The sequence below is a fragment of the Sceloporus occidentalis genome, unplaced genomic scaffold (assembly GCF_023333645.1).
Source record: "Sceloporus occidentalis isolate IW3139 unplaced genomic scaffold, rSceOcc1.0.p SCAF_5, whole genome shotgun sequence".
Classification (NCBI taxonomy): domain Eukaryota; kingdom Metazoa; phylum Chordata; class Lepidosauria; order Squamata; family Phrynosomatidae; genus Sceloporus; species Sceloporus occidentalis.
This window is the reverse complement of record NW_028316985.1, coordinates 169,665,988-169,689,236: the sequence shown is the minus strand read 5'-3', so window position 1 is coordinate 169,689,236 and position 23,249 is coordinate 169,665,988. Positions and strand designations below refer to the sequence as shown.

At 42.5% G+C, this 23,249-nt stretch overlaps 1 protein-coding gene across 2 annotated transcripts in view; it reads left to right on the top strand.

Annotated features, from left to right (window-relative positions):
• Positions 1-9,045: 9,045 nt before the first annotated feature.
• The window catches only part of SMARCAD1 (SNF2 related chromatin remodeling ATPase with DExD box 1), a 58,475-nt gene continuing 44,271 nt past the window's right edge, over positions 9,046-23,249 (top strand). Inside the window, exons 1-3 of one of the 2 annotated variants that reach the window (XM_089526111.1) lie at positions 9,046-9,150; positions 13,966-14,309; positions 22,272-22,443. In XM_089526111.1, the coding sequence (XP_089382237.1) occupies positions 14,054-14,309; positions 22,272-22,443 (428 nt within the window). In that variant the 5' untranslated portion in view covers positions 9,046-9,150; positions 13,966-14,053. The other variant, XM_089526110.1, reaches the window with a different exon arrangement.

Here is a 23,249-nt window from a genome sequence, read left to right as displayed (position 1 = left end):
AGTTGAAAGAGACCTCAAGGGGCATACAGTCCAACCACTTGCAATGCAAGAATATACAAATAAAGCACCCCACAAAAGATGACCACCCAGCCTCTATTTAAAAACCTCCAAAGAAGGAGACTCCATCACTTTCCAAGGCAATGTGTTCCACTGTCAAACAGCTTTTATTGTCACGAAGTTCTTCCTACTGTTGAGGTGGAATCTCTTTTCACGTAGTTTGAGTCCAATGCTCTGGATCCTATTCTCTGGAGCAGCAGGGGGAAAAACTTGCTCCATCTGCAATATGATATAATAATAATAATAATAAAATTTTATTTCTATACCGCTATTCCAGCGATCACAGCGGTGTACATCAAAGAGTAAGACAATTGAAACATTAGCATGAAATAATACAAAGTTAATAATTAAGAACAGTGAAAACTAAATATTTAAAAAGAGATATCGGCCTGTTACAGACTGCCAAAATAAAGCTGCTTCAGGCCTCTTTGGAGGTATGCTATTTAAATGATGCATGGGTCCTAAGAGTCCAGAGGTCACGCCAAAGCCACACTCCATTCCTAAGCACTGGAGTGCAACTTTGGTGCAGCTTCCGGATTCTTAGGATGCATGCATCATTTAAACAGCATACCTCATAAGAGACCCGAAGCAGCTTTATTTTGGCAGTCTGTAACAGGCCATCATATTACCTCTTAATCGTCTCTTCTCCAGGCTAAATCGCTCCTAATAGGGCATGGTTTCCAAACAGTTCACTATTTTGGTCACCCTTCTCTGGACATGTGCCAAACATGCTCCAACTTGTGTAATGTAAGTTGGTTATGTTCCTTATTATTGCAAAAAAGAATAAAACAAAAGTAATTATAACTACTTACTTCCAAAATCTGTCATTGATACCATTTTCCTTCAAAATGGGAGTGGGAATGATGTAACCTTCCAGATATGGTTGGACTGCAACTCCCAGCATTCCTGACCTCTGATGGTGCTGTATACACTTGCTGGGAGGAGCAATCCAAGAACATCTGTAGGGCTGCACAATTTCTATCCCTCCTTTAGAATGCACTTGGCACCAAAACTATATTAAACAGCATTTTGTCAACATCCCAAAGGAGCACAGCCATAAAAAGCATTTTGAGGGGATCAATTCAGGTTAGCGATCTCCACAAAGCACCTTGTATCACAACTTAATGGGAAATTTAGATGAAGCCAGTATATCTGTAATGCACATTATGTCACCTTATTATGGAGAAAAATAGCTCAATCCTGCCTACAATTATAATTACATGCCTATTTAAGTGGACTGTAGATATCAACTTATATAACAGTACAGGAGATTCAGTATGGCTCAAGTAGAGGTAGGAATTGCACAGCCCTCTGGATGTTCTTGTAGTTCCCAGCACACTTCACCACTGACTAGGGCTGTTGGATCTTCAATCCAAAAACATCTATTGCAGTGCTTCTCGGGCTATCTGTTGTTGGGGGCTGATAATTTTTTCCCCAAGTGTGCCAGGGACCTGCAGCGTATTTGTGTCCATAGGGTACAATTCTCTTACCTGGAAACCTGCCAGGGATCAGTGGCCAATGGTTATCAATAAACAAGTACTGTATACAGTGGACCCTTGTTATATGCTGGGGTTTGGTTCCAAGATCCCCCATGGATAACAAAATCTGTGGATGCTCAAGTCCCATTAAAAATAATGACATAGAAAAATGGTGTGCCTTATAAAAAATGGAAAATCAAGGTTTGATATTTGAAATTTATACTTTTTTGAACATTTTCAAACTGTGGATGCTTGAATCCGTGTATAAAAAATCCGTGTATAAGAAGAGGCGACTGTATATTTGAGTATAAGTTGATCTCATGTATAAGTTGAGGGGAGGTTTTGAGACCAAAATTATGGCTTTTGATATGACCCATGGATAAGTCAAGGGTAAAACTTAAGGGCATGTAGCAAAGGATCTAGAAGAAGAAGCAATGGGAAAAAATGGGAAAGAACTTACAAAATTCCAGCAGGCTTAACTGTATGTGCTCATTAAAGGCTGCATGGATAAGCAGATAGAGTAGGATCAAGTCTTCCAGTACACACTCTTGCCTTTCAGAAGGGGATAATTCCTTTTAAAATAAAGTTAAAATACAGTACTTACATTGACCCGTGAATAAGTCAACTCATTTTTTTTGGATCAACATTTTGACTCAGACTTCTAGACTTATACATGAGTATATACAGTATGTTTGGCCAAATCTGGAGGCACCAGCTTTTATCTGATCTTGGAAATAAAGCAAAGTCAGGCCTGGTTAGTACTTGGATGGCGGGGGAGACTGCCAAGGATTAGAAGGTGTTCTAGACTGTATTTCAGAGGAAGGCAAAGGCAAACCTCCTCCGAGTTTTCTTTACCTAAGAAAGCACAATGAAATTGATGGAGTTGGCATAAGTTGATAGGTGACTCCAAGGCAGTCAGGCCTGCACTCTCACCCATGTACTGTTGTCCCCTTATATTCTTTGAATTGTTTTAATTTCTATATTTGTTACTTTTTTATTTCTTTGATTTATTATGTCTTTTATGTGCCTATAGGCTATTCTAAGAGCTTTCCCACCCCCCAAAAAAGGTGGAACACAAATTAGGTGGTCTCAAACTGGATTATTTCTGCAATGTTTTGGACCCTAGATTCAGATTCCAGAACCTTTGTGTGGAGCTTAGCACAGGATTGGATTGCAGCACCCATCATTCTGTGCTATTATCTATACTACCTAGGAGTGATGGGAACCGCAGTCCAGCAATGCCTAGGAGAACAGGCATTTCCCACTCCTGAACTGTACCTAAACTGCTAAGATAATCACCAGAAAAAACAGGGATAACTGTAATGTACCCCAACGAATTTAAAATAACGGGCACACAATTAAGCTTCATGAATTAAACCCACAGTGGGTTGGATCCAAACTAAGGCTGCATCTGCATTGCAGAAATAATACTGTTTGATACCACGTTAGCTGCCATAGTTCAATATTATGAAATTCTGGGAGATGTAAATGTGACGGCTAGGAGTGCTTGGTACCAACTTCGGTTGATACACTAACTGCGCCCTTACCTGGACCAAAAGGATCTTGAAGCAGTGGTACTTGCACTGGTAATCTCTCATCTAGATTTCTGTATTGCGCTCGACATGGGGTGCCTTTGTACCAAGTTTGGAAGTTTCAATTAGTTCAAAAAGCAGCAGCTAAATTGGTCACCGGAGCATCATGGTTTGACCATATAACACCAATACTAAAATCTCTTCACTGGCTGCCAATTAGCTTCCGGGCCCAATACAAAGTGTTGGTTGTCACCTTTAAAGTCCTAAATGGCTTGGGCTCAAGTTACTTAAGGGAACACCTCTCCCTACACAATCCGCCCCGCACTCTCAGAACATCTGGGAGAAAGTCACTAGACTACATAAAAACCAGGCTAGTGACTATCTCCCACAGAGCATTTTCTGCCATGACCCCCAAATTGTGGAATTATTTGCCGGAAGAGATCTGTCTTATTACCACTCTGGATGCTTTCAAGAAAGCACTGAAGACAGGTCTCTTCCAGCGAGCCTACCCACCAAACCTGCTGTAAAACATCTCACCTCTGTTAGTATTGTATGTTTCTATGGAGAGTCGACTTATTGTATTGTATGGATAGTAATGTATATGTAGCTGATATGTTTTTATTGCTGAAATATACTGACTGTTGTAATCCTGCCTCGATCCACAGGTAGAGGCAGGAAATAGAAATAAAATTTATTATTATTATTATTATTATTATTATTATTATTATTATTATTAGCCTTTTCTGTCAGAGCACCCTGGTGCCACAGCAAACTACAAATCAATCAAGAAGAGCCCTCCCTCCAGTCCATCTGCTTTGGTCCAGGCCTCAGAGGGAGAGAAAAACTGCTGGACTTGATCCCCTTCCCTACCACCACTCCCTTCTCCTTTTGTGTTGTGTCTTTAGATTGTAAGCCTGAAGGCAGGGAACCGTCTTATTAAAAAGATTGTATGTACAGCACTGTGTGAATTTATAGAACTATATAAATAAAACTTAATAATAATAATAATCCCAGAATTCCATACCACTGAGCCACGGCAGTTAATGTGGTATCAAACTGCATTACTTCTGCATTTCAGATGAAGCCCTAGTCATATCTATGGGTACAACAGTTGAAATCAATGGGACTTGATGATCTATCTTGGGTACAATTCAAAGATATAGCTATGTTAGTATATAGAATCAGTATGTAGAGAGATCTTGTAGCACGTTTGAGACTGAAAGAAATATTCCATAGCATTCTTTCTTTCAGTTAGACTCAAAGGTGCTACAAGATTTATCTTGGGTACAGTTCAGCCATTTAACTCTATTTTCAGCACTCGCTGTGATGATTGTTAGAGTCTCTATCAAACTGTAGTTCTTTTGATGTACACAGAAATCCCTTATGTCTTTAGGACATCCTTCTGAGAAGTCACTTACCATTTGGATTTTCAGCTCTATACCAGCACTTCCAAGGTCTAACAACAAACGTTTTTATCAGCCTCTTAGCTTCTTACAAAGCACATTCTTGGCTGGTGCGCGGCATCTCTCAGTTGGTTCTATGCCCAGTTTTTTTTGTGTGTTTTGGTCAGGAACCCATCTCAGATCATAACAGTTGTCATTATAGCAATTCTTAGTAATTACACAGTCTTTACATATTTAAAACAGTGTAAAAAAGATAATAATCCACCTACCATCATATTATACAAACTTCCACAGTTGTTTTAGCATTTAACAAGCTTTGCCTTGTTCATAATCCCGTATTTGTGGATCCTTAATACTTAAGCTTCATTCTCCTCTTTCTTCATTTGTTTTCACCCTTCACCTCGCAACTGTTTTCCTTCCAATATCCTGCCTTCTTCAGTTTCTTGCTTTGATGTGAGGTACATAATTGCTCAATCATTATAGCCTTCTGTTGGCTGTCTCCTTTTGTGTTGAGAAGCAGAACAGTTTAGTTTGGCAGTGCCAGATATATTGATTCTCACTTTCTTACATATGTGTACTCATGCTGGAAGGCATAGAACACAAGGTCAAAACAGTGACTTTCTGGAACAAATGGAAAGCTATTGCTGTTAGTCCAACTCCTGCAACTCCACTCCATGATCAATTCCAAGTTCTACTTAATACCAATATTTCTGAAATCCATTGTGGGCAGCCTACTCTCATCTATGGTTCAACTTTTCTTTGGATTATGGATAAATTTCTGTGCGCATTCCGAAAGTGCTTCGACACACCTTCCTTCTGTTTGGACCGCAATATGCATGGTTCAAATTGGGAATACTTGTAATGAGTACAAATCTAACAGATCCAACATTGTAAAAACAAGTATGGCCCCACCTTCCTAAAGTAGATTGGGAGCTGACATAATAAATGTTATGATTTGAATTAGTAATAAATTGCACCTCTTCATCAAACATGAGTTTTTGAATCCCTGTTAGCATCATGGCCAAACACAGAATGGGTCAATTTGTATTTATGAGCTTGTCCAACGTCCTGACAGTAAGAGCTGTTCAACAGTGGAATATATTGCCTTGGAGTGGTGGATTCCCCTCCTTTTCTTTAAGCAGAGGCTGGATGGCCATCTGTTGGGGATGCATTGATTGAGAGTTCCTGCATGGCAGGGGTTGGACTGGATGGCCTATGTGGTCTCTTCCAACTATATGATGATTCTATGATATTTTTGCATTAATTTCACAGTTTGAGGCTAGGAAAAGCTATTAAGGTTGAGAAAAGACTGGGAGAGTTAATTTTCTTCTGTTACTAACCAGCTTGCACAGCTATGAGAAGAGAGACAGCAACAGCAATAGCAAGTACATTTCTATACCGCTTATCAGTGCACTTAAGCACTCTCTCAGCAGTTTACAAAGTGTAAGCTAATTGCCCCCAACAATCTGGGTACAGTCTGTCCTCGCCTTATGCAGGGGATCCGTTCCAGATCCCTCCGCGTAAGGCGAATTCCGCCTATGCTCGTGCCCCATTGGAAACAATGGGGCTCGTGCACGGCGGTGTGGGCGCGCGCGGGGCGCAACAGGCGTGCGCGCCCATTCAATTGAATGGGACGCGCCGCCCCTTCCGCCCTGTGCGCGCCCCGCGGCTTGAGCGCGTATGCTCAAGGCCACGTAAGGCGTGCCCGCGTATGGCGCGGGCGCGCTGTACTCATTTTAGTGACCTTGGAAGGATGCAAGCCTGAGTTGAGCTTAGCCCTTTTGCTGGTATTGAACTCGCAACCTCGTGGTTTTGAGGGAGTGGCTGCAGTACAGGCATTTAAGCACTGTGCCACCAGGGCTCTTGTCCACCAGGGCACTTGGGTCACATTTGTGTCGTCTGATTTTCTTGGTTTGCTTCTGAACTACATAACCCTTAGCAATCCATCTTTTATCAGCCTTGCCCATCAGGGAAGGCACTTCAGAAACCGAAAATGCAGCCCACAGCGTCTCTGTAGTTGCTCTCCCCTGTGCTAGATGTTTTAGACTTCAATGATACAGTAAGGGATTGTGGAAGCTGCAGTTAAAAACATCAGGAGAGACAAAGCACTTTTGATTTTTTGAAACTAATCAATTACTTTTAATTGTTGAATTTTAATTTAAAAGCAGCAGGCACTCTATGGTTCTTTGTTCATTTCATGTTCATATGGAACATAGTGAAAGAGCTGTTGTTTTTTCCAAGTGAAGGAAAAGAAGACATGCCTCAGAAGATATGTAACCTGTTATTCTAATGGTTAAAAGATCATATATTGCTTTGTTTTAAAGCAGTGTAGCCCCTCCAACATATACTGTGATAGTTTTCTGCATTTTTCTTAGCTCATCTTTGATAGGTGGTATGTCTATTCTTGACACTTAAAATTGTTCAATGACGTCTCAAGCATGGTAAACTTTTTAAAGCACTCAGCCAAATTTCTTCATCTGGAATTATCTATATCTGAGCTAACTATCAATTATTTTAGGTTCATTGAATGTGCTCTTGTGCATTACTCCCATTTTCTGTTGCACAGCTAGGATCCAATCTGTTGATCCCATATAAAGCAGATCCTCATACTATCGCAATGTTGCTAGCATTCTGGCTTCGGGGAGCTAAATTCAGTCTTCCAGGAAAAGATGAAAACAGCCTTATTTTGTCACATTGTACTGCTTCATTGTTGTCGTTTATTCCACAGCAAGATCTGCAAGTGCTCCATCAACCCAGAACTGGGAACAAAATGAGCATAGAAAAATGCTTGACACAGGAAGCTTTCAAGTCGCCTACACATGGAACACCTACTATAGTAGTGTTCACCAAAGGTGTAGCTATCTTAACCCATCTTACGTTAAGACAGAAGCGTAGAGTTGGAAGAGACCACAAGGAACACCAAGTCCAACCCCATTCTGCCATGCAGGAACTCTCAATCAAAGCATCCCTGACAGATGGCCATCCAGCCTCTGTTATTCCATCTCATCTATAGATAAGAGACACACATGACTCACAAGTGTGTACATCTTACCAAAGAAAGTCCAACTGTTAATATATAGGAGCATTTAAAAGTCACAACTCGAATCCATTTAGTGCACTATGGAGTACTATGACTGGTGGCGGGTTTGTGTTGTATACAAAGCCTATGAGAAAGGAAATGCTAGGTTTTCATCCAGAGGCTTTCATGCTGGTTTCTTTCAAACATCAAGCCAAACGTGGATGTATCTTAAAGCCTTTGGGAACTAATTTACTTCAAAATGCACACATACATGGTTTTGAATGTGTCGTAGCTTTTAAACTTCCCTCAGCTATTGTCTTACTTAATTATGTTTTTATCTTTCTTAACTCATTTGTGGTAGCTCCGCTCTGGGCCCACAACAAACTCCAACGCCCAGAATTCCATAGCCCTGAGCCAGGGCAGTTAAAGCTGTGCCAAACCGGGGTATTCCTCCAGTGTGGATGCAGCCCAAGTCCAACAACATCCAAAGAGCCACACATTGTCTACCCCAGTTTGGTCTATCGCTTGAAACATTTTAATCAAACAAAATGTATCTTCAACGACCCAGTCAGATTTTGAATGATTTCCGCAGGACAGAGCAGAGCTTAGCAAAGTTACTTTCTAAAGTACAACTCCCAGAATCCCGCAGCCAACACAAGCCACTAGGCCTCTGGTCCTCCAGATGTTTTAGACTTCATCTCCCAGACTTCCTCACCATTGGCCATGCTGGCAAAGGCTTCTTTGGGTACTGAAGTCCAAAGCTGCTGGAGGATCAAAGCTTGAGAAACTCTGCGACTAGGGCATCTTGGGAGTTGTAGTTCAGAAAGGAAGCTTCCCAAATTCTTTCCTCCATGGCACAGTCTTTACCTTGCCTTCCCCCAAGTCATTTGTGGCTTGTGGTGGCCCTAAGGCAAACCTATCCTGGGGATTCCTTGGCAAGATTTGTTGCATTTGTATTCCTCTAAGGCTGAGAGAGTGTGACTTGCTCAAGATAAACCCAGTGGGGTTCCATGGCTAAGTGGAGATTGGAACCCTGGCCTCCCAGAGTCAACTGCTGAGTCACAATGGCTCTGATTTATGGTGACACTAAGAGGACCCCTATCACGGGTTTGGTTTTTTTATTTTATTTTGGGAGTTGTTCTCAGAGGAGGTTTGCCATTGCCATCTTCTGAGGCTGAGAGAGTGTGACATGCCCAAGGTCACCTGGTGGGCTTCCATAGCTATGGCTAGGGTGGGATTCAAACCCTGTTCTCTCCAGTCCTAGTCAATATACCACAGTGGCTCCCTACAATTCTTCTTGGCTGAGCTGGGGATCGAACCCGGGTCTCCAGAGCCATGGTCCAACGCTCAAACCACTACGCTACGCCTCCTCTTCCAGGATTCTATATTCCTCAACGCGGCTGGTACATTGTCGCGCAGGCGCATTGTCGAACCGCGTCCATCGTCGACGCTATTGCTATTACTACTGCTGCGACGGCCGACTCCAGCGCATGCGCATCCCACCCTGCCGAGCCCGGTATGCGCGCGCAAACAAGAAGCGAGAATTCCCTCCTTTCTCTCCCCTTTCCTTTCTAGAGAGGAGGAAAATACCTAGGGATGCTGGGAAAAAAGCAGCAGCAGCAGCCTGTTCAGTGACGTCATCACTAAGCGCCACCTTTTCGGTACAATCTCCCCCCTTTCCGCCCCCTCCCCGTTTCCTTTCTGGTCTTTTTCCCTCAGCGAAAGGCGTCGCTTCGTTGTGTCGCCATCGCCGGCCTTCTGCTTCTTCTATCTTCTTCCTCAGGCATCTTTTCCCCCTCAGACAGAGCCGCGCGCGCTCCGCCTCGCGCCGCTCCAGACGCCGCCCGGCTTCTGCTGCTGCTGCTGCTGCTGCTTCTCCTCCGCCGCATCGGAGCGGGGGCGGGGTAAGGAAGGAAAACGACACCGGGGAAAGGAGGAGGAGGAGAGGCTCCGTCCCGCCTCAGCCCCCGCGGCCCTTGATTATGCCTCCCTTTGTCTCCTTCCCCTCCGACAGGGAACGCTGCGGGTGAGGCGGAGGGGCCAGGCCCGTCCTCCTTTTCCAGGACCCGTCCTCCATTTTCAGCCTCTCCTCCAATAGGAGCTGCAAAATGGCCCAGGGCTAAGCGCAGGGTCCTCCTTTTCCAGGACGTCCTCCGTTTGTCCTCTAAGGCAGTGTGCCCAGAGGCGTCCTCCTTTTCCAGGACATGGCCTGCTGTCTACATTTCAGGCTTACTGCCCGCAGGAGGGGTTCCAAAACGTCCTCCATTTTGAGCAGGGCTAAAGCAGCACGGGTTTACATTTCCATCTTGGAAGTGTTTTGTGCTTTTGATTTGGGCCCTGTATCCGACATTGGTTTTTCCTTTCCTGGAGTGCCTCGTCCTCTCCCTTGGCGACGAGGATCTCTGGTGTCAGGAAGGAGGCGTTTGTGTGTGTTAGTTGGGCCTTTCTTTCTTCTGCAGGAAGAAGGAAGGAAGGAAGGAAGGAAGGAGTCAGACAGACATCGGGATGGAGATGATGGAGGCATGGGGGAAGTGTGAGGGAAAATGGTGGAAAGGAAAGGAAAAGGTGTGGTGATGATTGAGAGGGAAGATGGTGGAAAGCAAAAGAAATTGGGGGAGTGGGGGACACACACACAACTGTTGTGTGATGATGATGATGATGATGATGATGATGATGATGAAGATTGAAAGGAGGAGGATATTTGGGAGTAAGGTCCAAAACACACTGCAGAAATAATCCAGTTCAGGACCGCTTTAGCTGCCCTGGCTCGATGCTAGGGAATTCTGGGAAATGTAGTCTTGTGAGACATTGAGCCTCCTCTGTCGGAGAGAAGGCTCTGGCGGTGCCACAATAAACTCCAGGATTCCCTAGCACTGAGCCAGGGCGGCTAAAGCGGTTTCGGACTGGATTATTTCTGCAGTGTGTTCTGGACCTAAGTCTTGGTGGGGGATTAAAGGCTGGGTCATGGGAAAGAGAATGGAGTTCTGTAGGGGAGGGGGAGGTGGGCTAAATTGGAGGGAAGCTTCAGATGGTCAGTGAAGGCAGCTGATAGAAAGTGGGGGGATCCGTTTGAGATGGGTTAGGAGAATGCTGAGGTTACCGTGGATGGCCAAGAAGCCAAGCAAATGGAGCCTAGGACTGGATCTCTCCCTGGAAGCCAAGATGACTCAATTAAGGCTATTGTACTTTGGCCAGGATTCACTAGAAAACACAATGATGCTAGGAAAGGTAGAGGGCAGCAGGAAGAGGGGAAGAAAGGGGCTAGTCCTTGTTAACTGCCTTTGAGTGGGCCCTGACTCCTGGTGACCCTTTGAATGAGACATCTCCAAGACCCCATGTCCTCAGTCTTTCTGCTCAGGCCCTACAGATTTAGGCCTGTGACCTTCCTGGTTGAGTCCAGCCATCTAACAAAATGAAATTCAATACGGAGAAATGTAAGGTACTGCACTTAGGGCAGAAAATGTTTAGGCTGCAACAATAGAGATATAGTGTCTACATGAAGGGAAGTAATAGTGCCACTCTATTCTGCTTTTGTCAGGCCTCACCTGGAATATTGTGTCCAGTTCTGGGCGCCACAATTCAAAAAGGACATTGAGAAACTGGAGCGTGTCCAAAGGAGGGCGACTAAAATGGTGAAGGGTCTGGAAACCATGTCCTATGAGGAACGACTTAGGGAGTTGGGGATGTTTAGTCTGAAGAAGAGAAGGTTAAGACGTGATATGATAGGGATGTCATATTGAGGAGGGAGCTAACTTGTTTTCTGCTGCTCCAGAGACTAGGACCCAGAGCAATGGATGCAAGCTCCAGGAAAAGAGATTCCACCTCAACATTAGGAGGAACTTCTTGACAGTAAGGGCTGTTCGACAGTGGAACAGACTCTCCTCGGTGTGTATTGTGGTCTCCTTCCTTAGAGGTCTTTAAACAGAGGCTGGATGGCCATCTGTAAGGAATGCTTTGATTGAGATTTCCTGCATGGCAGAATGGGGTTGGACTGGATGGCTCTTGTGGTCTCTTCCAACTCTATTATTCTATGAATACCAACAAAATATGACACTTTGATGATGCATCTCCCCTCCTATTCCTCTTTTTCTGCTGTCTTCTACCTTTCCTAGCATTATTCGCTTTTCTAATGAGTTATGCCTTCTCATGAGGTCGCCAGAATAAGACAATCGCAGTTTAGTTATCTTGGCTTCCAGGGAGAGCTCAGGCTTGATTTGTTCTAGGACCCATTTATTTGTCTTTTCGGCTGTCCATGGTATCCTCAGCACTCATGCTTAGACAATGAGGAAATCAAAATAGTTAAAAGATTTCCCATACCTTGGCTCAATAATACCATGGATCAATCATTGATCAGAATGGAGACTGCAAGTCAAGAAATCAGAAGAATCCTAGGAATGGGAAAGGCAGCTATGAAAGAACTAGACAAGATCCTGAAGTGTAAAAATATAAAACTGAGCATAAAGTTAGGATCTTCCTAGCCATTATATTCCCCATCACCATGTACAGATGTGAAAGCTGGAAGCTAAAGAAACCCCACAGGAAGAAAATCAATTCATTGGAGATGTGGTGCTGGAGAAGAGTGCTGCGGATACCATGGACAGCCAAAAATACAAACGAAGGGTCCTTGAGCAGATAAAGCCTGAAATCCCCCTGGAAGCCAGGATGACTACACTGAGGCTGTCGTACTTTGGCCAAGACAATGATGTTGGGAAAGGAGGAGGGTAGTAGAGAGGAAAGCCATACACCAGATGGTTAGATTTGAATCAAGGAGGTCACAGGCCTGGACCTGAGCAAAGCAGTAAAGGACAGGGAATTTTGGATGTGTCTAGCCTATGGTCAACTTGAAGGCAATTAACAACAACAAGCCTTCAAGGCATGGTGTAGATTAAGGTCCTGGTTGGGTTATGAGAGGGAGAATGGGCTTACTTGGATGGAAGCCTAAAATGCTTCCTTGTTCAGATGTCCCATGATCTGTGAGAGGAGCTGAAAGTAAATGGTGATTGGGTGAAAATAACTTTGTGGGGGTGGGATGGGGTCCTGGGAAAGGGTTCTGTCCAGTCTGACTTCACTTTGTGCAGGCTTACTGATTTGCCTCATTCTAAAAGCATGGGGTAGATTTAAACTTTAATTTGATGTAAAAGTATGAAGAAGTACCCATAAAAATGCAAGTGTATTAAAACTAGTCCTTAGCTATTAAAAGCCTGATTCCAACATTAAAGGGGCTTGAACGGGCAGAACTACCTCTGAGTATTCCTTGCCTGAGAAAACCCTTGAAATTCATGGGGTCACCCTAAGTGAACAGATCAATTGAAAGACACAGAAAGGAGCATGAAGTCCTGCAGCTACAAGCACTATTGTAAAATAATTACAGGAAGACACATACACTTGCCTTAGCCAAGAGGATGGTCCTCCAAAATATTTTGATGCATTATCATTATAAAAATGGTTTCTGAGCTGCCCAGTGTCTAACATATTTAAAGGTATAGAGATCAAAAGTAGCAGCTTCAGTTCCATACAAGGATTAATAGTGAACAATCCTGATTTCTGTTGTAATGGCTTTTAGTATTCCAATCTCAAACTGGGACAATGCAATTACAGGGCATTTTACACCAGTTGGAATTTCAAAACAGTGACAGAATAGCCTTCTGTAGCATGTGCTAATATGGTTTTATGTGCATATGTATAAATAAATATAAATATAACAAATAAATATAAATATATGTTAAGAAGCTGAAGGAGTGTACAGCATGCTTTACAGTATATTGCCAGTCGCTAATAAATGCATCAGATGAGATCGGTGTAACCGATCACAGAGGACTCTGCAAGAAGGACAACAGACTAACATAGGTTCCCCTCTGAAATGTATAATAGGCATCTCTATTCTTGAGTCATTGTACCATTAGTTGAGTTGGGATGCTCCTGTATCAGATTCATATACGAAACTATCACTGTGACAGCAAAACTTGCTGAAAAGGTGCACATCATCATTCTACTGATAGATCATTCCCAACTTGTGTATATTTTTGACAAGTGTTTAATGAACGTTTTGGAGAGAAATGCAAGACAAAGCATTATGAGTCCCCAAAAGAAGGAAGCAAGAAGATAAATAGTTATCACCACTATATCCTCAAAGAATAAACAGGTGCATTACAGTAATAAAAGAATGTTTAAGTGACGGTTGATCAAAAGCACATATTTAAACATGCAAGCATTTTAGGAATTTAGATTAGCCTTCTCTAACTCTTCAGGTATTTTGGATTCTGAATCCCAACATGACCAGTGGTCAGAGAAGATAAGATTTGTGTTGCAAAATCTTCAGAGGGCACCAAATTGAAGAAAACTGATGGAAATAGTAGATATAAAAGAAAAGGGACTGAATGATAAATTCAGCTGCACGGTATTAGCATAAGGGATGTCCATCATTCACAAAAGTTCTATATATCTTTTCCACTAACATCCTATTTTTCTCCTTCCAGATACTTTTGATTTATATGGTGCTACTAACATCCCCCAGGAATTGCAACATTCAACTCCCTAAACTGGCAGAAGTGAAAAGCTGAGATAATGAGTTTGTTCAATTTAGACCGCTTTCGCTTTGAAAAGAAAGCAAAAATGGCAGAAGGGAATGCTCCATCTCCTGGCCTTCCTGCAGATCAGGAGGAGGCTGCTGCTTCTTCATCTTTGGATGCTGTAGATAAGCATGCTTCAGTTTCTGCTGCTTCAGAAGGCCATGCTGCTATTGTTGATAGGGAAGATGATGTTGTCATTGATCATAATAGTAGACCAGCCACTCCAGCGTCAGATGTGTCAGAGAAAACTGGTAAGTTCTGTTTTATCTGATTCATAAACATGTAGAAAATCTCCCTATCTATGCCTGCAAAGGACTCGGGTTTGTTGGAGAGGCCTTTCTCTCTGGCGGATTACAAACCGCCACTTACGACGCGCTCCATGTGTGCTAGGGTTAGGAAGGGGCGTGGTAGGGTTAGGAAGAGTTGCCCCTTCCTAACCGGCCCCGGCCCCAACACGCGCGGAGCACGTCGTAAATGGCGGTGCCCATCCACATGGGCGCCGCCATTTTGACGTCTTGGACACATAGCATCCAGACGTGTCACGGCGGAAGTGACGCCGCGAGGGCGCGCTTTGCCCCTCACGGCGCCACTTCCGTGTTTTGAAAAGGAGCTCCATTTCGGCGCTCCTTTTTCACTGCGCCAGGAAGCCTCGCGGTCTGGCCACTGGGGCTTCCCTCCTCAGCAAATGGCGGCAGCGGGAGAACGGCCGCTTGAGGGCAGTCTGTAACCCGCCTCTGTCCCACCAGTGGGGATAATACAATGTAGAAAGACATGGGAGTGGGCCTTCTGTGCTTTAGTACCCCCACTGTGGTATATCCTCCCCTTAGAGGCCCAGTTCAGCCCAACATTGGTGGTATTCTGGCATCAAGTCAAAACATTTAAAAAAAAAATTAAAGCCTTTGGGACATAAATGATTTTAACCAAATGTTAAATTGATTGTCTTGTTTTAACTTGCCAGGTTAGTTAAGCTTTTAGATGGCACCATAGGCATCCATTTTTGCCATGTTTTTGCTTTCATGACTTTTGGAAATCATGGATCATTTATAATGTGGTCTCTTTTTTCATTGGAATTGCAAAGCTAGGATTGCAAAACCGTGTTGTTTTCTTAGTTACTAATTCTTCCTTGATGGGAAGCAACAAACTAGGAGTAACACTACACATTTAGTGTTGGTGCTTCCCTTGTTAGATTTGCCACACCTCTTGATGGGAAGAACCAAGCAGTACCAGTCAGATAGTATTTAGCAGTATGCTGCTTGCATAGATGATAGGCCTAAATTCTTATTTGAAGACACAGCTGTGGTTAGACTGAGTCAGTATGCAAAGGGAACTTGTAGCACCTTTGAATCTAACTGGGAGAAAGATGTTCATAACATAAGCTTTTGTAGACTGGGCTTACTTCATCAGAGTCATCATCATGCAGATGAGCAGGAAAAAGTGGCCAGAGGCTGTTCCACATGCAGTTGCCCTGGGACCGCAGCAACCGCATACCCCACTCTTAAAGTGGTCCTCTGCCACAGGCCTGAATGGGCCTCCAACAAGGACTGGCTTTTTTGCTGCTCCTTTTATGGCTGGGTTTGGGCAGCCTTGGCACAAGTTCCACGCAGTTTGGGGGGGTGCATCATTTGAACACCACTCCCCCCCAGGTGCCCAGAAGGCACTTTATTTTGCTCATGTGTTTCAGGCTCCAGTCTATCAGAGTGAGTAGACTCAGACTGTGAAAGCTTATGCTACAAAATTCTTTCTCTCAATTAGTCTCAAAGGTGCTACAAGAGTCCTGAATTCTTAGTAATTCTGGCATATTGTTTTGTGCAAATACACTAAGTGATGTGCTTTGGTGTATAACTTACATGTGGTTTTGAAGACCAAAAATGCAACAGTTGATCATGGTGGATTTTTGAGCAAGGCAAGGTTTTTCTTGCTGAACTGTGTTGGATTTATGATTAGTTTAAATCATACCAAAATCAACCAGAGACAGGTTTTCTTAGTGGGATATTGGGATATCGTTAAAAAGTTATTTGTTGTTTTGTTAATCCAGAACCCTGTAAATCATCTTTTTTCGACTTGCTGCCATCCAGATTTGTTGAACTGTAGTTTTCATCATTCTGCTAAAATTATTCTATTCTGTAAGTTTTTTGGATCAGGGTACAGTATTTTGCTTATTTTTAGATTTCTTTACAGGGATGAGTAGGCACATGATCTCCTTGGGTGTAGGATTCAGTTATGTCAAAATAGTTCCGTGTCTTTGGGTCTGGAAGTTATGATATAGTTATCACTGATTAATAAAATGTTTATTTCATTCTTCCACATCAGAATTTAAAAATCCCTATGAACTAATAGGCCCAGCTGTTTAATCAGAGGGCCACTGAAAAATATTGTTTTCACTGGGCACCAAAAGATGAAGAAAGTTTATTTTTTTATTGAAGTCTGTGTCTGAAGTTTTAATCTGTATTGTTTTAATACGTTGTAAGCCACCTTAAATCCCATTATTGGGATAACGCAAGATATAAATAGATGATGATGATGATAGTGATGATGATAGTGATGATGATACCAGTTGAACTTTCTGGGGAAACTATTGCACAAGTAGACTACCATCACAGAGAAAGCTCTGTTACAAATTCTGTTGAGGCAAGACTAGGTGTTCGTTCAGCTAAAGGGCTGTCCTTGGTATGTAAGAAGTTACAGGCGTAACAATAAAAGGAAGATTTTATTGTTTTCGGTCCCTCGCTTGGAAGAGGAGGAGAGAAGGCACCTGTGTCGGCTCCTGGGACGTTGACCTGGCAGAGGCCTCAAAACCTCCGCTTGTGCCTTCCCCCACCACCCACCCATTCCATCGGTCCCTCGCTTGCAAAAGGAGGAGAGGAGTCGGCTCCTGGGGCGTTGGCCTGGCAGAGGCTTCAAAACCTCCGCTTGTGCCTTCCCCCACCACCCATTCCATCGGTCCCTCACTTGCAAGAGGAGGAGAGGAGGCACCTGTGTCGGCTCCTGGGGCGTTGGCCTGGCAGAAGCCTCAAAACCTCCGCTTGTGCCTTCCCCCACCACCCACCCATTCCATCGGTCCCTCGCTTGCAAAAGGAGGAGAGGAGTCGGCTCCTGGGGCGTTGGTGTGGCAGAGGCCTCAAAACCTCCGTTTGTGCCTTCCCCCACCATCCACTCCATCGGTCCCTCGCTTGCAAAAGGAGGAGAGGGGGCACCTGTGTCGGCTCCTGGGGTGTTGGCCTGGCAGAGGCCTCAAAACCTCCGCTTGTGCCTTCCCCCACCACCCACTCCATAGGTCCCTCGCTTGGAAGAGGAGGAGAGGAGGCACCTGTGTTGGCTCCTGGGGCGTTGGCCTGGCAGAGGCCTCAAAACCTCCGCTTGTGCCTTCCCCCACCACCCACTCCATCGGGCCTTCGCTTGGAAGAGGAGGAGAGGAGGCACCTGTGTCGGCTCCTGGGCCGTTGGCCTGGCAGAGGCCTCAAAACCTCCGCTTGTGCCTTCCCCCACCATCCACTCCATCGGTCCCTCGCTTGGAAGAGGAGGAGAGGAGGCACCTGTGTCAGCTCCTGGGTTGCTGGCCTGGCAGAGGCCTCAAAACCTCCGCTTGTGCCTTCCCCCACCACCCACTCCATTGGTCCCTCGCTTGGAAGCGGAGGAGAGGAGGCACCTGTGTCGGCTCCTGGGGCATTGGCCTGGCAGGCGGTTGTGGAAACTGTTTTTGCCTCCTTTGAACTTTGATCTGTTATAATTGTTTTTTTAATTAATTGTGATAAATTGTCGTTTATTATGTTATATGGATTATGGTTTTTGACATATTGTAATTGCTATTTTTATGTTTTTCTATTAGGTTCTATGTTATGTTTATATTTAATTTGTTTAATATTGTTTTTATGTGGACTTGTGTTGAGGGGTTGGGGAAAGGATTTTCTTGAACCTTGTTTGACTTGTAATGTTCTTATGTTTTCCTATTGATTGCCACTGTATGGATATTGCTTATTGTTATTGGCTGCTTTATATTGCTGGGGGGCTGGGAAGGGATTAGTTTGTTTTTATTGTATTTTTATTGTATCTTCACTGTTGTTAGCCGCCCAGATTCCTTGTTGATTGGGCGGGATAAAAATAAATTATTTATTATTTATTTATTATTTATAAGATTGCTTCTTTGGTGTCTAGGTCCTAAATGGTTCAGGGTTTTATACATTAGAATCAGGGTGTTGCTCAGGCTAGATAACATGGTGTACTTGTTTGAAAAATCTCACTCCTTCCCGTTACTGGAGATAGAACCTCTATTCCAAGAATTCTTCAAGTGCTTTTAAGATTACAAATTCTACAAGCTTGCCTCGTCCTCATTTGGTAGTAAGCTTTGGAAAGCTGAGATAAGAATGTTCCAGTTGCATCTGACCCTGTTTCACACATTAGGCTATGAAAAGCAATATTTGCAGTGACCGTATATCAGTACTGTATCAGTTACCCGACGTTCGGTTATGCGACATTCCAGATTATCTGACTGTCGGATAACTTGGGGGCGTGGCTGTGGCCTTTCTGCGCCCCCAGACATGCCCCCAAACAGAAAAGGCGCCAAGCGGAGTTTGCCACGAAGGAGAGGACTGTGCGCTTGGCTTGGGCCCTGCAGGCTGAGGAGATCCAAGCCGCCAAGGAGGGAAGGAGGAAGGGAAGGGAGGCGAGGGACTTTTGTCGTCAGTGGTGGTGTGCGTGTGCAGGCATGCACCGTCATTGGAGACAATATGGATTATCTGACATATTCGATTATTTGACTATCAGCCGGCCTGTTTATGTCAGATAATCAAAACTCTACTGTATTTTCTGGCGTATAAGACTACTTTTTAACCCAGGAAAATCTTCTCAAAAGTCGGGGGTCGTCTTATAGGGTGGGTACTGAAACTTCCGAGCTAGACTGGAGAATCAGCGGTCGCCGCATATGGTAGGGGGAGCTAAAAAATGGCCACATCCCCGCCAGATGCAGTGACTGTATGAAAGCAGCAAAGGCGGTGCTGTACAAGTACAATAGAAGAAAATCCACTCACCAGGATTCGTAGAAATAAGTGACTTAACGTGGTCCCAATGACGAGGTGAGGGGGCGCCTGACCAGGAAGGTGTAAATGATGGGCGGAGCAAGCTGCAGGTGTCCGGGACACCTGGAGTATGGAAAAAAGAACCGTGTTTGCGCTACCACTCTGATAGTCTTGGAGACAGGGAGGGATGGGCAGGCAGGGAGAGCTGACCAATCCAAGCAGGGTTTGTATACAACAAGTTTTTCTGCTAAGTACTTGCATGTCATAAGTATTTGAATTAAAATTACCATATTGAAATCAATTCTGATGTTTTTTAAATTTTTATTTGGTGTGCGTTGGAAGAGGGGTAGTCTTATACAGCAAATATATTCCAAACTATATTTTAACAGGAAAATTTGGGGGTTGTCTTATACGCCCAGTTGTCTTATATGTCAGAAAATACAGTACTCATGTTTAAGTCTAGAAATTTTAGTCAAAAAATTAACCCAAAAAACCTGAGTTGACTTATCTACAGGGCAATGTAAGTTTAACTCTCTCTCTCTCTTTTTTTAAGGATCCCTGGTGAAAGGCAAGAGTGTAATTTGTTCTGGAAGCACTGACCCCCTCCCCCAATACTCTCTCATCTATTCAGCCTTTAGTATAAGCACAAACAGTTATGCCTACTTGAATTTTGTAAGTTCTCTGGCAGTGTTTTCCTTTGCTTCATCCCTTAGATCCTTTGTCACATGCCCCTAAATTTACCCTGAATGTATCCACAGGTCATATCGGAATCCATAATGTTGGCCCCAAACCAGCCCTCGATTTATCCATGAGGTCGACTTAACTTCATGTATAAACAGCAGTCATATCTCTTCCTATGCCTGTATGTGCTTACACACACAATCCTATCTCTTCTCTCTTAATTTTATGTCTGAGTAAAATTCAGTCATCTGTAATTAACCATAGTTTTCTGTTTTACCCATCCTGGGAACCTCTGGCTGTCAGCTTTGGAACAAGGCAGAATCTTCAGGCAACATTAACCTTTTTATTTATTTGTATATTTTAACCCTACTTTATAAAAGCACGGAAATCCCTCTCATGAAGCAATTAACATTTTGTGGTACTATGAAGTACCCTGAAATACATGTAATTGATCTGTTTTGCAGATGAAATGTAAAAGCTGTTTAAATTTACAGTTTGAAACTGAACTACTCTGCAGACTCTGTTGTGAGGGAATGTTTCTCAATGGTGGTAGAGATTATAATGAATACCTAGAAGTTGTTGGGTTCAGCTCAGCAAAACTCACATGTATTTCACTCAAATCTCTTTAAAAATAAATAAATCTCTTTTATCTGACTTCTGACTATAGCTGAACAGTCCAGATATTGCAAGTTTCATAAACCTAATAATGTAGATTATATTTCTATTAATGAAAGAAGGCATAATTCCAAGCAAATATATGTAGGCCAAAATATATACACTAAGATAAAAGGCTGCTAATTTTCAGGCATGTGATTGGAATATTTTTTAAACACACTATATGAATTATGATTTTTTTAAAAAGGTGAAATTCCAGTTTTATCTTTTATGGGACACTCAGGATTAAACATGAAACATGTTACTAGTGCACCTGTGTGCAAATGTTGCTTTACCACGCAGTTAGGTTTGTGTCACTGAAAGGCTTCTATTAAAAATATGGGTTGGCAAATTTTAAACAAATACTGTTGCTATTGGGTGTTAGCTGGTAGTAATAAGAATTTCCCATTGAACTGTCAAACTGTGTTTTTCCTTACCTAAGTTGGAGGTTCCTGTTTCTGTTGTGCTCTGGCTTAGTGATCAGAAGCCAACTATAGGATCTTACGCTCACCCAACAACAATCCCTGTGCTTCAACTCAATTCCCTACACTATTTAACCAGATCCTGTTGGCTAGACATAACTAGAATATACTTAATCAATTGTTGGATGCTGAGTCAACATATAAAGAAATCTAATGGATTCCAAAGATTTACTCTAATCAGAAATAAAACAATATTTAGGCAGTGTGGTATACTAACTATGGCTCAGCCCCGAGTTATTGGGTAGTCCAATGCAAGTGTTCTACAGTTTAATTGTGCATGTCTTTTAATCAGCCTCAGTGATGGTAAAATGAGTCAGTGACTAGGAGGTGTCTGGTACCATGGCCTAATTATTAAATGGTGGTAACCTCATTTTACTATGAAATAGAGCAGATATCTGGGAGTTGCATCTGGTTCAAAATTCGCAGCACTATAAGCAGCAAATTCTTTTTATACATATGCATATACACACACTATATATATATATATATATATATATATATATATATATATATATATATATATTCATCCCTCCATCCTAAATCTCTACAATTGCATGTTGTTGCTATCATTTTGCAATAAACTATCTGCATGTCAGGGAGTATGTCATACCTTCTATTTACAGAGTTCTTGCTTTATAGTCATTTTCTGTGTTGGGGACTTATTTGAGGTTATAAAAGCTCTAGATTTATTGAAGTTTCCAGCAAGAATCTCTTGAGCAATTTCACATTTTAAATTTATTTCCCATAAACCTCTGTTAGACAGCAACCCCATTCTGCAGCTGCTGTCCATTTGTCTGTGTTGCTTTCTTTCCTATTTAGTCTTGCATACCTCCAGGATCATAATATTTCTAGTCCTGAAAAGAACCAAGACAGCTCTTTGGTTTTTTTAAAGTTGTACACAGTAGTGGGAACCATCAACTTTTTATTTCTCTCTCTGTCATGCTTTCTGCTGTGACTTGATAGTAGCAAAGGAGACGCTGAATGCCCTTCACTACCCAGAGACCTGTGCAGGCATTCTCTTGTATTTGACTTCATATATAGACAAACATTTTTTTAAAAAAAACACATATTTTTAAAACTATAGAGTTTGGAGACTTTTTTTAAAGTTAAGCTGAGGCTGCCAGCATGGCATATGTTGGACCAGATTTTTATTTATCATATTTGTTTCCCAACTTCTAATATATATTTTCTGGACAGTTTGTTTATATGTAAAATATACCCCAAAGCAGAGACTATTTAATAAACCAATTTTAATTCAAAAGTAGCAGAAAAGCGCAACTTATATTTGATCAGCACAATTATTTCTAGCAATACCTAAATAATAGTAAGAAATTTGATCTCTATGTATGATACATATTCTTTCTCTTTCAAAATGCCTCCAAAGATGATTCCAGTGTTCCAGAAACACCTGAAGCTAAGCGGACAACACAGTCATCTTTTTTTAAATATCGGAAAGATGTTATTGAATTGTCATCAGAAAGCGAGGAAGAGGTCGTGCCAGCAAAATACACTCATGCAAAGCAGCCCACTGCTCCTAGGAAGGATGTAATTATAATGTAAGCTATTATAATTCCTATTCCATTATCTGCTCATTTGTGAATTAGTCTATCAAATTGGATTCCCTAGTTATATCTGCAAGGTCATATTAAGCCCATATTCCTGAATGCTTCCTTTTTACCAGATGGCAACTTCTTAATACAAAAAAACAAACAAACAAAAAAAAAAAACAAGGCTGTTGTCTTGTACTCACATACCTGGAATAAGATTTCTTGAATTCACTGGAAGCTCTGAGTAAATATGTATAAGACTTGCACTGTAAATGTTATTTTTAATCAATCTCAGACCCACTGAATGAAGTGTGGTTTTCCATCACATATCTACTCAGTAAAGTAAACAGTGAGTGTTTATAGAAAAGTCTGCCACTGAGTTTTTGCATTCTGAATTAAAAAATATGTGTATTTGTGTTTATCTACATGCAGAAATAGTTACTTCAAATCATGTGCGAAGTTCAGTTTTATTTTTGCCTCCTTAGCTTCACTGTTTTGTGGATATTTAACCTTTGGAGATGGCAAGAGTGATAGGAACCATTTGTTCTTGACATAACTCTTAGGGGATGAGGGCTATCACTGTATGATGAAGTGGTATACCAGGTAATACCGTTGGTCTTGCTTAGCTCATCACTGTATATATATGAGTTATTGGTTGTATTTGCAATGTTGTTTCTGTAATACAGTCAGCCCTTCTTATACATGGATTCAAACATACACAGTTTAAAAATGTTCAAAAAAGTATAAATTTCAAATATCAAACCTTGATTTTCCATTTTTTATAAGGGACACAATTTTTGCTATGTCATTATATT